Source organism: Oncorhynchus keta, chromosome 4 (genome assembly GCF_023373465.1).
Source record: "Oncorhynchus keta strain PuntledgeMale-10-30-2019 chromosome 4, Oket_V2, whole genome shotgun sequence".
Taxonomy (NCBI): domain Eukaryota; kingdom Metazoa; phylum Chordata; class Actinopteri; order Salmoniformes; family Salmonidae; genus Oncorhynchus; species Oncorhynchus keta.
This window is the reverse complement of record NC_068424.1, coordinates 28,747,232-28,762,874: the sequence shown is the minus strand read 5'-3', so window position 1 is coordinate 28,762,874 and position 15,643 is coordinate 28,747,232. Positions and strand designations below refer to the sequence as shown.

General features: G+C 41.1%; 1 protein-coding gene across 1 annotated transcript in view; it reads right to left on the bottom strand.

Annotated features, from left to right (window-relative positions):
• The window catches only part of LOC118372758 (cadherin-7-like), a 113,261-nt gene extending 97,881 nt beyond the window's left edge, over positions 1-15,380 (bottom strand). Inside the window, exons 1-2 of the mRNA XM_035758758.2 lie at positions 15,178-15,380; positions 7,044-7,644 (exon numbers count right to left, since the gene is read on the bottom strand). Coding sequence (XP_035614651.1) covers positions 7,044-7,289 — 246 coding nt within the window. The 5' untranslated portion in view covers positions 7,290-7,644; positions 15,178-15,380. The remainder of the gene's footprint in view (positions 1-7,043; positions 7,645-15,177) is intronic.
• Positions 15,381-15,643: the final 263 nt, after the last annotated feature.

The window sequence follows — 15,643 nt, the reverse complement described above, 5'->3', positions numbered from 1 at the left end:
TGTGTGTGTGTGTGTGTGTGTGTGTGTGTGTGTGTGTATAATACTTTCAACAAAAGGCTGAGGACACCTTGTCAAAAATTCAAGGTCTTACTAGTTTGGATCCCTAAAAGTCAATGTAGAACTTCAACAATTTCAACAACTCAATCCCCTACCTCAAACCATAATATAACCTATGATAAACAAACAATTCCCAAGACACACCATCCACCCCTTTTGGGCTCCCTTCATATGAGCAAGATACAGTTTTACTAGGGGGCATCAAACAAACTAGAATGGAACTAGTCAGCAATGATTTAGCTCTTCTCTCTAGCTCTGTTTCTTAGCAACCCTACCAGCTGTGTACCATAAAGTGGGAAAATCAAGCCCAAAGGATGCTTCTCATGGCAAGGTGATAGGTCAACAGTGATCCTCTGCTCTATACCTTGCACTCTCAGGCCCCAGGGGACATACCTGCCTCAGCCCCCTAAAGCCCCGATGTCTTCTGCCCCATCTCTCAAGACAAAGAGAAGTTAAATAGTTTCTTATAGTGTGTACACTGACACATCAGTCACAAATAAAGGGTGAAGTGAAAGTGTCTGCATTTTATACTGTATTAGGGAGAAAAGACTATCAAAAAAAGTACTAACAGAATATTATTTTTCTGCCACAACTAGTCCTTTAGAAGGTACACCACTATCATCATCTATTTTCATTCCCTGGATCATAGCATAGTGTTGCTTCCAAACCCCCACTACCACAACATTCCCAGAGGCCCCAGGCTCCATGAAGAGCTCCCCCACTCCCATACCCTCTCCCTGGGGTAGTTCCTAGGATATATATGATGACCCCCCCTCTTCCCTCCTCTTTAGCTAGCGCATGCGGCCCCTTCCACTAGCCAGCTTTGCCCACTGTTTGTGGTAAATGAGTGGAGATAGTGATTAGATAAGATTGGGACTGACCCCTCAGTGGAGGCATGGCATAACACGCCGGGCTCTATGACACTAATCCATTTGAAAGGGAACCTCTAACAGAATGCTAATGAGGGAGCTAGCATGGATATCATCCTGTGTGTGTGTGTGTGTGTGTGTGTGTGCGTGCGTGCGTGCGTGTTTTCTTAAAAAATGTAATGACTTTCGCTATAGGCTTAGTTATTGAAGTTTATTTGCCACCAGAGTTGGAATGATTCAGCCAAGAACTAAAGAGGGGAAAACATCTCGCATCGCAATTGGTGGTGATCAGTAAAACCCAAGTTGCAGATACACTTGTTTTCAAGTTACAGACTACATGTTGATAGAGCATGTGTACTTTGTACTTCATGACCTCAGTACAAGTCTGCTTTAGCACAAATTTCCAGCTGCTCATCCACAGATGTTTTCCGATCTCCTGCCTCTCCTTGCGCTTCTCCATTCACATGGACAAAGGCCCATAGTTGTGTGTTTGGCAGGGAAAAGGCTTCACAATACTGCCCTGAAAGCAGCCATTAAAGGAAGAAAAGGGAAATAAGTCCATCCATTAATTGGACGGTTATTCAGACTTTCAGTTTCTGGAAACAGGCTCTAAAAATAAGCTAGATGCAGCACAAGGGTCCTGTCTGTTGTGCCCTACGATGGTCCAATTGACGTGAACGGGCGCTCTGCTTGCCCTGAGGGTTGATGGGCAAAGCACTGTAGCCACTGAAACGTGAACAGACCTATGGGAAAGGAGGACACTACCATGGTAGGAGCTCATCAACAAAGTCAGTATAATGTTTTTCAGAAGTTTGTAAAATTGCTCAGAAACTGTGATTTCTGTACACGTTCTGGTAAACACAGACAAGACACAAAATGAAAGCTTAGAGATAAAAGTTGACTCAACTAATTAGGAATAAAAGTGATACGGAATTGCATGCCTACTTAGATCACTAATTCAGCCCAGACTCCACACTGGTACTTGCAAATATTTAGTAACTCGAACACCCTGTGCACAAAACGATAATCACCGCACATAATCACTGCAATTATGTCATGTTTACCGCCGAGCATCTGTTAAGTGTAAGCACTACTCCGACAACGCCATTCCCACTTGCTTAAATATGCGTCACCAATTTTCAGTCGACACTGTGTAGTTTTGAGTCTTTAATGTATGTTTTCGCCGGCTTGCTGTGACTGCAGCTGATTCTAGGCCAGTGCACTTACCCCAGGCACAGTGCCAAGGCATAATGAGACATTTGGATCTGAATTTCACAATCTGACAGAATCCATTAAAGCCAAGCAGGGCTGCAGATGCAGCAGCGGCGGGATCAGCCAGGCCAAAGTGATGACTTCCCATTTCCCCCACATTATATCATATATCCCCCTGCTTCTGCTTAGACAAATGACCAGATCCAACTAGGGGGGTCTGTCGGATTGTTTGCACACAGATGCCAAATTATGGCTATCCATGGCTGGCACAGTGGCACTATTGACTCAGTATACATCATTATTGAGAGGGACTTACTGTGTAATAACCAACAGCCGACCAGTGTTGAGATATTCTGACTCAAGCATTGCATGTACAGAAATGTCCAAAATGATGATTATTAAGATGATTATGTACAAGAAATCACACTACATTATTTTGGGATTATCACTGTTATTCATTTTGGAAATTCACATAAAGACTTATAAAATGCAATTCCACCAATCAATCAAAATATGTTGCATCTAGTAGTGGCCACTTTGTTTCTTTGAGTGCAAGCATACATATCATTATGGAGTTCTTCTTCATTACATAAATAGGAGGACTATCACAGCAAATTCTCCAGTATTAAATTAACACTGAGAGTGTTAAATCAACACTGAAAGAGTGGGCAATATACACACTGGAACCAGTCTTAAATTAAATGAACACAGAGTGCTGAATCAATACTGAAAGAGTGGGACCATATACACACTGGAACCAGTGTTAACTTAATACACTACTTAGTGTAAAATCTATTCAAATATTTCCCAGAGTGCCTTGCTTTTTGAGTGAATTCTAGAGTTACCAACCATAACTATACTTTTTGTGACAGAAACATGGTTGTTGAATTCATACCTTTCCAATCCTGTGGCCTTCAAAAAGTGAGTTTCTTTGTGAATGTTACTTCTTGATGCACCCATCCCATTAGTGGTATCATTTTCGTCAACATCCGCTGAATTGCAGAGCGCCAAATTCAAATTAAATTACTAAAAATATTTAATTTTCATGAAATCACAAGTGCAATATAGCAAAACACAGTTTAGCTTGTTGTTAATCCAGATTTCAATAAAGCTTTTCGGCGAAAGCATACCAAGCGTTTATGAAAGGACATCTCTCTCAGTAGACAAAATATTACAAACAGCTAGCAGCCAAGTAGATTGGTCACGAAAGTCAGAATATCAATCAAATTAATCGCTTACCTTTGATGATCTTCGGATGTTTGCACTCACGAGACTCCCAGTTACACAATACATGTTCCTTTTGTTCCATAAAGATTATTTTTATATCCAAAATACCTTGGTTGGCGTGTTATGTTCAGAAATCTACAGTCTCGAGCTGTCACTACATCGCAGACAAAAATTCCAAATAGTATCTGTAACGTTTGTAGAAACATGTCAAACGTTTTTTATAATCAATCCTCAAGTTGTTTTTACAATATATAATCGATAATATTTCAACCGGGACTGTAGCTTCTTCAATAGGAGAGAGAGAGAAATGTCTGCTCCAAGCTGTTGTGCATGCAAAATGCTTCTGGCCCCCAACCATACAATGACGCGATGTGATCTTTCTCACTCATCTTTCAAAATAAAAGCCTGAAACTATGTCTAAAGACTGTTCACACCATGGGGAAGCCATAGGAAACGGAATCTGGTTGATATCCCTTTAAATGGAGTGAAGGCAGGCTATGGAACAGAGAGATTTCAGGAAAAACAACACTTCTGGGTTGAATTTTCCTCAGGTTTTCACCTGCTATATCAGTTATGTTATACTCACAGACAATATTTTGACAGTTTTGGAAACTTTAGAGTGTTTTCTATCCTAATCTGATTATATGCATATTCTAGATTCTGGGCCTGAGAAATAGGCCGTTTCATTTGGGTACGTTTTTCATCCAAACATCAAAATACTGCACCCTACACTCAAGAGGTTAAAATTAAACGTATGACAATATCGCACACTGATTATTTACAGGCCACATCAAGTAAAGTTTGCAAAATTCCAGTAACTTATTCAAAATACCCAAATATCCTGGTTGAAGGACTCGAGATATCTTCCACCTGGGAGTTCTGGGAAACCTGGGAAACCTGGGAATTTCAGGAAAGCTCCCAGAATTTTGCAACCCTACCTGCAAGTCATATTTTGCTGGCTTGCAAAGTGATGTGGAAATCCTATTGGAATCCACCCAGAGTTGGCTCTCAAACAGTTGAAGCTCTTCTTCACCTACAACTTGATTTCAGAATGCCTGCCAGAGTTATGAACTTTGTGAGGATACTACATAAACCATTCAAACTGGAACAACCATTTCAGTAACGGGTCAAAAAAAAAATCAGATTGGATTAGTTTTGAAAAATGTATGTTATTTATCTTGTTTAGTATAATATGTATCAATCAATGTACAAACAAAAACACATTAAAAAAAGATAGTAATCAACCTGCAGTAGAGCATGCTTGGAAATATGATAATGACGGGCATTGGTTTTGTTTCAAAGTGACGTGTATGGGTTTCAGGCCCCTATATTAGGGGAAAACTAGGCACTCAAACTAAGGCCTTATGAAATACCTATGATATTGCATTAAATATATACATGTTTTATGATAACATTCACTTAGGTTCTCACTTGAAGTCCATAAAACAAAAAAACAAATGAACGCAAAGTTCTGACCTCAGCCACGAGGTTAGAACTTCCTGTCATGTCAGAAACAGTGTCATGACACCTAACGTGACAGTCCCTTTTGCTCCTGGGCAACATGCATCACCTCTAGGAATCAACAGATCTGATTGTTCTGCCATGCGAGGGGGTGAGAAGTTAAGGTTTGGGAGGCTACCAGGCATAAGGCAAAAATCTCAGATCCTCTTGTATCCTGAAAGATGACTAAAATGGATGAATAATTGCCCATTCCTCTTAAATACCTACAAAAGCTTCCTATTAAAAGCTGTGGACCTTGTCTCCGTTGACACTGTAGTGTTAAAATGAAGTGTTTTGTAAAACCAAAACTGGTAGCAACTGAACTGCCACCATTGCGAAGGAGACAAAACCTTCTTGCTGGAGTATTGAAACACATAATCCTGAGATGATTTGAAACATTACATGGTGTGTTGTAACAATACTTAAGTGTGTAACACCTTACCAGGAACTGGGAGCATTACTGGAAAAGGAATTAAATGAACAGCTTGTTGGGCTCCTGAGTGGTGCAGTGGTCTAAGGCACCACATCTCAGTGCTAGAGGCATCACTACATACACACTGGTTCGATTCCAAGCTGTATCACAGTTGGCCATAATTGGGAGTCCCATAGGGGGGCACATTTGGCCCAGCGTCGTCTGGGTTTGGCCGGCGTAGGCCATCATTGTAAATAATAATTTCTCCTTAACTGACTTGCCTAGTTAATTAAAGGTTACATTTTTTATTAAGTATGTTTTTTGTGTTTTTTTTTTGTCAATTTCAATTTACCCCAGAATGTATGTTTACAGTGTGGCTGTGTGGTTGAGTGGGTAATATTCCAATGAGACTACAATGAAATATGACATTTCACTGCCCCGGAAGTCAGAGGTTCAATTCCCGCTTCTGCCTGTCCCACTTTGACTCCTCTGTCTCCTCCTGTTTCTAATCTGTCTTAAACAAAGCATAAAGTATAATTCCACAAAAAAAAGATTCTCCATAGGCCCTTATCCTCAATCATTATTTAGGCTATAAACCAATTGTATTTCTTAACCACTTGATTGTATGAGTGACAGTTTTTTGTGTTTTGATGCTACTATTTCTACAGTCTACAAGCCTGACCGAGTGCTTGGAGGGCAATGAAAAAGGTGTTTTTATTCACTTAACTTTACCGTACTGGAGTTGTACGAGTCAGAGAAGGAACTTTGACTTCACACGTACACAAATCTTAGGTTCAACTCAGTGGCCCAGATTGACCTTCTGCACCGCTCTCATTCCAACTTTAAAAGGTCAACATTGTACAAAGAAACCTATAAAATGACTATCAAAGACTACAAATAAAGAACAATAAAATGCATACCACAACCATAGTAAATACACATAATCACTGAGGCCAGTATATGAAGTATACTACATAAAGGTTTCACTGACACTAAGGATACACATTGTGATTTGGCTTCCTATCCATAACATTACTCCAGCCCTCAATGGGAGATAATGGGAGAGTCACAACTATCCTAATTCCTGCTGCTGGAACCACTTATCTAGTTCAGAGACTGTCAGGAAGTGTGTTTGTGAGTGCAGAGCCTGCAAACACATGCAGACCTGAGCAATTATCCTGCAGATGAGCGGAAAGCTGAAACCTGATTTGATTATAAGACCACGAAATTCCTCAAGAAAACAGAAATCCAGGAAATGCAAATGAGGCCCATCTGCCCAATTTGAGCTCAGGCCCTCACTGAGAGGGAGCTGTCTGCTTAAATGTGGTGCTGAAATGAGCTGTGGTTACTGGCAACTGTTGTGAGTTGCTGATACTCAAATACAGTTTAAAAGAGAGAGTCAATATATAATTAAAACGTTTAAAAAACAGCATTGTGTGATTAATGGTTCAAATGATCACTTACTCTAATTATTGAAAAAATGATGTTTACTTTTTTCATCCTGTGTGGAATGCAATAAACTTGAGAGACAAGCAACACATGACTGAAACATGATCTTAAAATGACAAATTCTATAAATAGATATGAATGTGTTTAAAAAAACATATAAGCAATTAGTGACTTATATTGATGTATTATACATGTTTTCCTAGTGATCACAGTGATGAAATCTGGTAAATTCTTATTCTCTAAAAAGTTAAACAATATCTATTGTTTGTTTCTCATTCAAACTGCTATATAAATACACATGAACTGCAAACACTTACCTTGCCAACATACAGCGGTTCTTCACCTGTGTACTCCTCCAGGACAAAGAATTGGTTCCATACCCAGCTGCGTTTGTGCCTGCGAAGCAGCTCCCATGGGCCTCCAGCAGTGTGCTGGGCCTGGTTCTGTGTCCCAGAGGCCCCAGAGGCGGAGATCAACCCCCAGCAGCCCAGCTCCCAGAGGGGAAGCAGCAGAGCCAGGAGAGCACCTGCTCTCCACACACTTCCTGAGCCACACCACCTCATTTAGGACCCCTCCAACAAGCAACAAGCCCAGGAGAGAGAAAAATCACACAGCAGAGAAATGATAAAACCCTCAGGGCCTAATCCCACTGTCCTCCTGACCCAATGTTTTGCCAAAAAGAAAAAGAAGATGACCGTGGATACAACCCTGAAGAAGAGAGTACTTGGATTGAAGAAAAAGGAAAAAGTCAAGCTCTGGGTATTGGAGTGGTGCTGCTGTTCATTGGTCTTGATTGTAGACAAAAGCTGTGGTAATTCCCTCTACTTTGGAGATAGAGGGTTGACATTGGGGGTAGATTGAGGGTCAATGGCGACGGGGAAGCTTGCTTCTTCACCACAGGGGTGGAGTAATTGGCACCTATCAGAACAAAGGGATGAGGAGAGCGAGAGAGAGAGAGAGAGAGAGAGAGAGAGAGAGAGAGAGAGAGAGACTGCCATCAGCGAAATTGCCTCAGTGACCGCAGTCACTTTAGACACTAAGTAATGTGCTTGCTGATGCAATGATAATTACATTTTTCAACCACTGATAAAGAAATCGAACAAAAATGAATCGACAGTAAATATGGTAAATACAATTAACATAGCATCCTTCAAGGGCTCATAAAGTTCTACGTACTAAACTACACTGTATATTCCCATTCCCAACTAAACCCAGATTGAGAGAGGTCAAATGTTAACAAGAATATTGGAGCAAAATGACCTGGCTTATCTATGTACACAAGAAAAGTGATTTCCACATACAGGGATAAAAATTGTGGGCGGTAGGAATAACAATTAAGTGTCGTTCAGCCTTCTTTCGTGCTGAATTCACATTACTGCAGATTTACCTTTTCCAAGGTCGTTATTTTGTCACATTTTCTTTGTAGAAGGGCACAAAGTAATACCGCTATGGCTCTCCACACAACACTAACAAGGCACCTGATCTGTTTGGCAAGCCCTCATCCACAAGATTAAAAATAAATCTGAGCTGTCAGCAACATGACGGACCGGTTCGTGTTCTGACCTCTACTCCCAGCAGTTTGTGTGTGTGAGGACTACAGAGCGCCGTATGAGCATACAACGCGATCTCTGCCTCAGTCACTCAGCCACCATCATGATGCTGCATGGGATTGACCACCAACGACCAGTCATGCCATTAGGAACTAGTGGAAGTAGTGAAATAGGCTTATTATGATCGACTGTTGTCTAAGCATATATCACACCACATCCCAGCGACACCAACATTGGAAAATTACCTGAGCAGTATACTGTGACTTGTTATCTAGGTTGAGAGCTGAGCAGGCTTAGCCATAAAATAATGTAATGACAGTGTGAAAACACTCAAAAGTCAATCCGTTCACTAGGTACATGACCAAATATCACTTGACTTACCAATTCAAGTCAGCCAGAAGAAAACTCACAAAAATCCCAAGAGGACTGCTGAAACTGAAAGCGAGCTCTTAAGAAACAGAAACTGAGACTCTTGACCATGCATACATCTGTTTTCTCTCTGACCTGTCTTTTTCTCTCCTCCTATAGACTATAGGCAGATGCCTTGGCCAATGGAGATAATTACCTTGGCATGCAATGTCCTCTCTCTTCCCACACAGTCTCTAGCACTCATTGTGTTTTCTCCTCTTCCTCCCCGGGAGCTAAATAAAAACAGCTAACACCACATCCTGTTGGAAGTCATTTGCTCCGCTCCACTCGTGCCTTAACGAAGTCATTATCAAGTGCTGGTAATTAACACATAGAGATAAATGATGGTATCATGCACTGCTTCAGAAGTGTTTTCATTACATAGCTGCGGCTTTATTTCAGGAGGCAAAAAGAGCAGTTACACTTCACAGAATTTAAATCAGCCTGTTTCCACCTTCACACGGTTATGCTAGTCCTGCGCAAAACTGGTATAAACTGAGATAAGGAATAGAAGGAGAAGATGAATTAGATGAAATTGCTGCCAACTCATATTTAGCGACATCAATGGTTGTTTCAGTGGAGACATCCTCTAGCAAGAAGGTTCTTTGCAACCATTCAGACTGCAAAGAACCCTTTCCAAGAGAAAGGAATCTTTGAGTAGAAATGGTGCTCCATAGAACCATTGCTCACTTCTAAGAAACTCCCAAGAACCCCTTTTTTTAAGTAAGTTAAGTACAAATTCTTATTTACAATGACAGCCTACCCCAGACAACACTGGGCCAATTGTTTACTGCCCTATGGGACTCCTGGTCACAGCTGGCCATGATACAACCTGGGATTGAACCCAGGTCTGTTGTGACACCTCTAGCACTGCGATGCAGTGCCTTAGACTGCCTCGCCACTCAGGATCCCCTGGGTCCCACTTGACCCGCCAACAGACAAACATCTCAAGGTGACCTGTTTGTGTCCTGAATGTGAAAAGCCTAATGATGTACGGAATGGAATACACACGCGCACACACACACACACACACACACACACACACACACACACACACACACACACACACACACACACACACACACACACACACACACACACACACACACACACACACACGCACACACGCACACACGCACACACACACACACAGGGAGAAAGTAAATGCAAAGTTCATGCATCCGATTTAATGGCAGGTAGTGGAACAGATCTGGCTGGAGGGCAGAGAGAACCAAGAGAGCCGTAGAGGCAGAGGCAGGCAGGTTGAGACTGTGGTATTGTGTTGGAGAGGATCTGCCCAGTGCAGGGTCAGGCTGAGGCGAGCAGACAAATGAATGCTTCTTATTGTGCTTAACCCAGAGCCCCACAGAACGGAACTGGGAATGAATTGTAGTGAGAGTCAAGAGCTCGCTGATGCTATATGCATCAATAAGAAACAGAAGGAGCAAGAGAGAGAGAGGGATGGAGAGAGGAAGAGCAGATGTTTACAAACTTCAGTGTACAGGAGAAATATCTGTTTTGTTTTGCTCGAAGAGTGAAGTTGTCCTTCCACCATTTGCACTTGAGGATATAACAAAAGGATATAATAAAAAGCATCACCTTACACATCGCTGATTTGGGAGGTGTTTAGCTGCTTTAAAATACCAGTAGTAAAAGGGAGAAATTTGAGTTTTGGAGATACAGTGAGAAGTAAATATTCATCTGCATCATGTACCAAGGGTCTCGGTCTCTCTCTCTCTCTCTTTCTCTCTCTCTCTGAGGTCTCTAATCCCATTTGCCCGCCTCACAATGGGATTAAGAGTGCTTAGTAACCAATCACTAATTTCCACCCTTTCGTATAGCTTGTAGATTTCACAGTGTCTACCGGGGCACAACAAATACACAGCAAAATTTGAAGTGTTAACCTTACTCCCTGTCGTGTTCATTCTAACACTTTTGCTGTGTGTATGCAGTATGCATCCGCTCTTAACAGAGTGAATTTAACACTTTCAAAATTGTTCAAATGTTAACATTTAGACAGTGTTTCTGTAAAAATAACCTATCCGCAGTAGAGCATTCTGGGAAACATGACAATGGTGCTCGTGGTTTTGATGGGACTGTTTTACTCACCACAGTGGAAAACAATAACTATGCTCATTAACACCAACACAGGCTTATTTTACACCACTAAGTTTTAATTTCACTCTTACAGTGAAATTAACTCCTGAATCAACACTAGAAATGTAACAGTGAAAAGTCAATACTGGCCAGTTGTCTGTGTTAGTTCTAATCTGTAAACACTTGCATTTCACTACTCCGTCTTGGACCCCTTGTCTGATTGCTATGGGCTCGTATAAGCTCATTAAGGTTAGTATGGGCACTGGCTTTCTGATATGCAAACAGAGAGAGGGGGTTCAAAGAAACCACTGAGACCCTATTTACTGAAAACGCAAGAGCCCTAAGGAGTACAGTAGAGATGCTTGTTTTTCTATAGCTGATTTGGAGCAATATTCAACCAAGTCACTGTGAATTCTGAGGGAACAAGTGGCACTGCAGCACTCCGATCACCCAATGGCAAATCACAATCACGTATTACCATAGAATGGACTGTAAGGGTCTAGTGATAAACACTGCATAACAGACCCATCTATAGGTTCTTGGTAGAATCCTACCCCCCCTCAATTAATATTTTTTTCTAAGAGTGTAACCAAGTGGGACAACCCACAGAAAGGGTTCAGTGTGGAGGACCATTTGGACCATCTATATACACTACTGTTCAAAAGTTTGGGACCACTTAGAAATGTCCTTGTTTATGAAAGAAAAGCTCATTTTTTTGACCATCAAAATAACACAAAATTGATCAAAAATACAGTGTAGACATTGTTAATGTTGTAAATGACTATTGTAGCTGGAAACGGCAGATTTTTTATGGAATAGCTACATAGGCGTACAGAGGTCCGTTATCAGCAACCATCACTCCTGTGTTCCATTGGCACGTTGTGTTAGCTAATTCAAGTTTATCATTTTATAAGGCTAATTGATCATTAGAAAACTATTTTGCAATTATGTTAGCACAGCTGAAAACTGTGTTCTGATTAAGAAGCAATAAAACTGTCTTTCTTTCGACTATTTGAGTACCTGGAGCATCAGCATTTGTGGGTTTGATTACAGGCCCCGAGACGCTGGCAATGCCCTGGGCCAAAGGGATTTTCCAAGGGCGGGAAGAACCAAGCCCCTATGGAAGCGATCTCACCCATAACTACCAGGTCCAGCACACACCCTGCTCACAGCATGAAACCAAAACATACACTGAACACAAATATAAACACAACATGTAAAGCTTATTTCTCTTACATTTAGTGTACAAATTTGTTTACATCCCCATTAGTAAGCATTTGTCCTTTGCCAAGATAATCCATCCACCGAACAGGTGTGGCATATCAAGAAGCTGATTCAACAGCATGATCATTACACAGGTACACCTTGCGCTGGGGACAATAAAAGGCCACTCTAAAATGTGCAGTTCTGTCACATAACACAATGCCACAGATGTGAAAGGTTTTGAGGGAGCGTGCAATTGGCATGTTGACTGCAAGAATATCCACCAGAGCTGTTTCCTGTCAATTCAATGTTAATTTCTCTACCATAAGCTGCCTCCAATGGGGTTTTAGAGAATTTGACAGAACATCCAACCGGACTCGCAACAGCAGACCATGTGCCTGGCGTCTTGTGGTTGAGCGGTTTGCTGATGTCAACGTTGTAAACAGAATACCCCATGGTGGCGGTGTGATTGCGGTATGGGCAGGCATCAGCTACGGACAACGAGCACAACTGCATTTTATCGATAGTAATTTGAATGCACAAAAATACCGTGACAAGTTCCTGAGGCCCATTGTGAGGCTCATTATATTTAAGGTATCTGTGACAAAAAGATGCATATCTGTATTCCCAGTCATGAGAAATGCATAGATTAAGGCATAATCATTTTTTTCAATTTACTGATTTCCTCATATGACCTGTAACTCAGTAAAATCGTTGAAATTGTTGCGTGTTGCTTTTATATTTTGGTTCAGTATGAATAGCAAAACGCAAAACATACAATAATCCCATCCCCACCCTCACCCCTGATTGGAGGACCTCAAACATTTATACTGTACGTTTGTGTATATATTTACTTCAGACAGCCACAGATCTTCCATCTTCCCAGTAAATAATCATTCTACAATTTCCTCTCACAATACATCCTTCCATTCTCCCATGGTGACTCACTATGGACTTGAACCTCCCTATCTGCAACATTTCTGCCGAAATTGCCTGGAAAATAAAATGTTAACCCAAGAGTACAATGATATTTACTATTGAATGACTGTGGTCCTTCAAATCCCCCAGCAATACTGTTTGCAGGTCCAACCACACCCTGATATTATAGCATAACAACCATTCCTGGACTTGACTCCAAAAACAATCCACTAATGGACAGTACCAAAAGAGATCCTCTAATGATTCTGTTTCCTCGTGGCAGAGTCTGCACCGGTCAAACTGTTCTATACCCCAAACACTGAGCACTATTTTTGTAGCAAGAATTTCATATAATAGCTTAAATTGTAAAGAATGATTTGATGCATCAATTGTTGTTTTGTATATCAGTTCATAAACCCAATGCCATGGTATTGAAACATTGAAAATCTGTTCCCAACTATCTTTGATTTAATACAGGATAGTTGTCAACATTATTAGTAAAGGAGGCTGTACCTAAAAAATACCCATAATATACGTCTCATATGGGACAATCGTGATACTGTATGTAGGTGATTCAGTGACTTGGTCACATAAAAGTGTTTGTCTAGGAAATGTAAGGACTTTTCATTGATGTAAGCCTGCCAGTGGCTGAGAGCAGATAGCCTTTCAAATCTCGATGGGTTTTACGAAGCATCAGCCTCCAATTGCTTCGCTCCACACCTCTTAGCCTTAGTATAGCCAAAGCAATCCATCTAATGGGGTGGGTTATAGGTTTGTAATATGTACTATCACAGAAGGAGAGTGTAAGAGTACTTCTCCATAGTGGGGTAGACACTGTAAGGAGTCCAAATTAGTATTACTGTCTGAGATGGGGAGGGGCCACAAACCTAAGAAAGCATAGGCTTGTTTTGTGAAAACTATCTAGGCAGACCTATTTAGAGGCTGGAATGAATGAATCAGTCTTCTGAATAGCAAAATGTATCAACCTGCAACAGCAGACAAACTTTTCAAAAGTCAATTTGATTAGAGAGCAAATTGATGAATTGCATCACTCCAATTAAAATTAGCTGATTGATTTGTGTTGTGCAAGAAAATGGCTGATTCATAGCAATAAAACAAATCCAATCTCAAGCAACATTAATAATTGAAATTCATTTTCAAATGATGAAAACATTGCTTATTAATTCGCTCCTGTATTGAATGAGAATTTACTAAATTACAGTGTGGAGAACCTGAAAAGAATATAGATGAATATGACATCTAAATTATGAATATCACGTGGAACACACACCATAAAAATAACCCTAATCAGTCCCCACCTTAGCAAGGTCTAGGAGAAGTCTGGCAGAATCGTCCGTGCGTTATGCAGTTTGCTCTGCGTATCCCATCTACCATATTATAAAGTACCACTCGTCGGTGTATGGACTTTGCAGTGACAAACGACCAATACGTTGTTGTCATCATGGTATGCATGCCAATCATAACTTTTCATTTGATGAATTAGTAGGATGCATTTCATGCTTGATAAGTTTTAATGCATCACGTGTTTATTTCTCATTCCAGACACTGCCAAGAAAAGCAGGTTGATAGCTGTAATTGTTAGAACTTTATTATTACCTTTTCTATTATAATGTACGTTCCGTCAAAATACCCCATAAGTGACCACGGTATACATACCGTAGTTCCTGGCATGCTATTCATATTCAAAGACAATACGTTCACAAAACAAATCCTAACATGAATCTGCTAAATGTGCACATACAATAGTCTACACAAATAAAGTTATTTTGAAACAACAACGCGCATGCATGTTCCAAAATCGGTGCCAAAATGGAGCGTCGCATCATTCATAGCTACATTAAGCCACATTGAACTGAAGGCTAGAGACTAAGAACATCCCATAGCATATCATAAATAGGTCTGACACTTATAGCGCTCACCTCCAACTGTGTTGAGAGAAATGAGACAGCAACGGGGGAAGCGAGATATCTCAATCGAATGTTAAAAATGTTTGGCATTAAAATGTCCATGACGCACCATTCACCACAAAACCCTTGGTCAACAAACATATCAGTGAACAGCCGCTGCAGGAAAGCTGTGTCCACTGCATACTGATGACAGAATTAGCGAAATATAATTTCATGTCATGAATTAACCATACGCCAACTTCGTGTCCCAGTGGAATCGTTCTCAACTGCTGCAAGCAACAACTCTGGTGGAAATGCACGTAACATAGGTTTGAATTTACTCACTTCAATTATTCGATAAAACTTACCTCGTATTGGTTAGGTCGTAAGTTATAAAAGTTTAGCTCTTTCCGTGTTGCCTACCACTAGAGGTGATGATGACAAAAAAATATATGAAAAGTTTGTAATACAAACGTATTCCTGATCGTGCACAGGTGAATAGAATAACTCTACCACAACGCGCATTGGTGAACCGTAGAAGAGATGCAGCGCAGGAACTCCGATCCCCGAATCCCCTCCCTTTCCATCTCCATCTCCCTCTCTCTTTCCCTCTCCTCTCCCTCCCTCTCTCTCTCTCTTTCCCTCTCCTCTCCCTCCCTCTGTCTCTCTTTCCCTCTCCTCTCCCTCCCTCCCTCTCTCTCTCTTTCCCTCTCCTCTCTCTCTCTCTTTCCCTCTCCCCTCCCTCCCTCTGTCTCTCTTTCCCTCTCCTCTCCCTCCCTCTCTCTCTCTTTCCCTCTCCTCTCCCCCTCTCTCTCTGTCCCTCTCCAGTCCCTC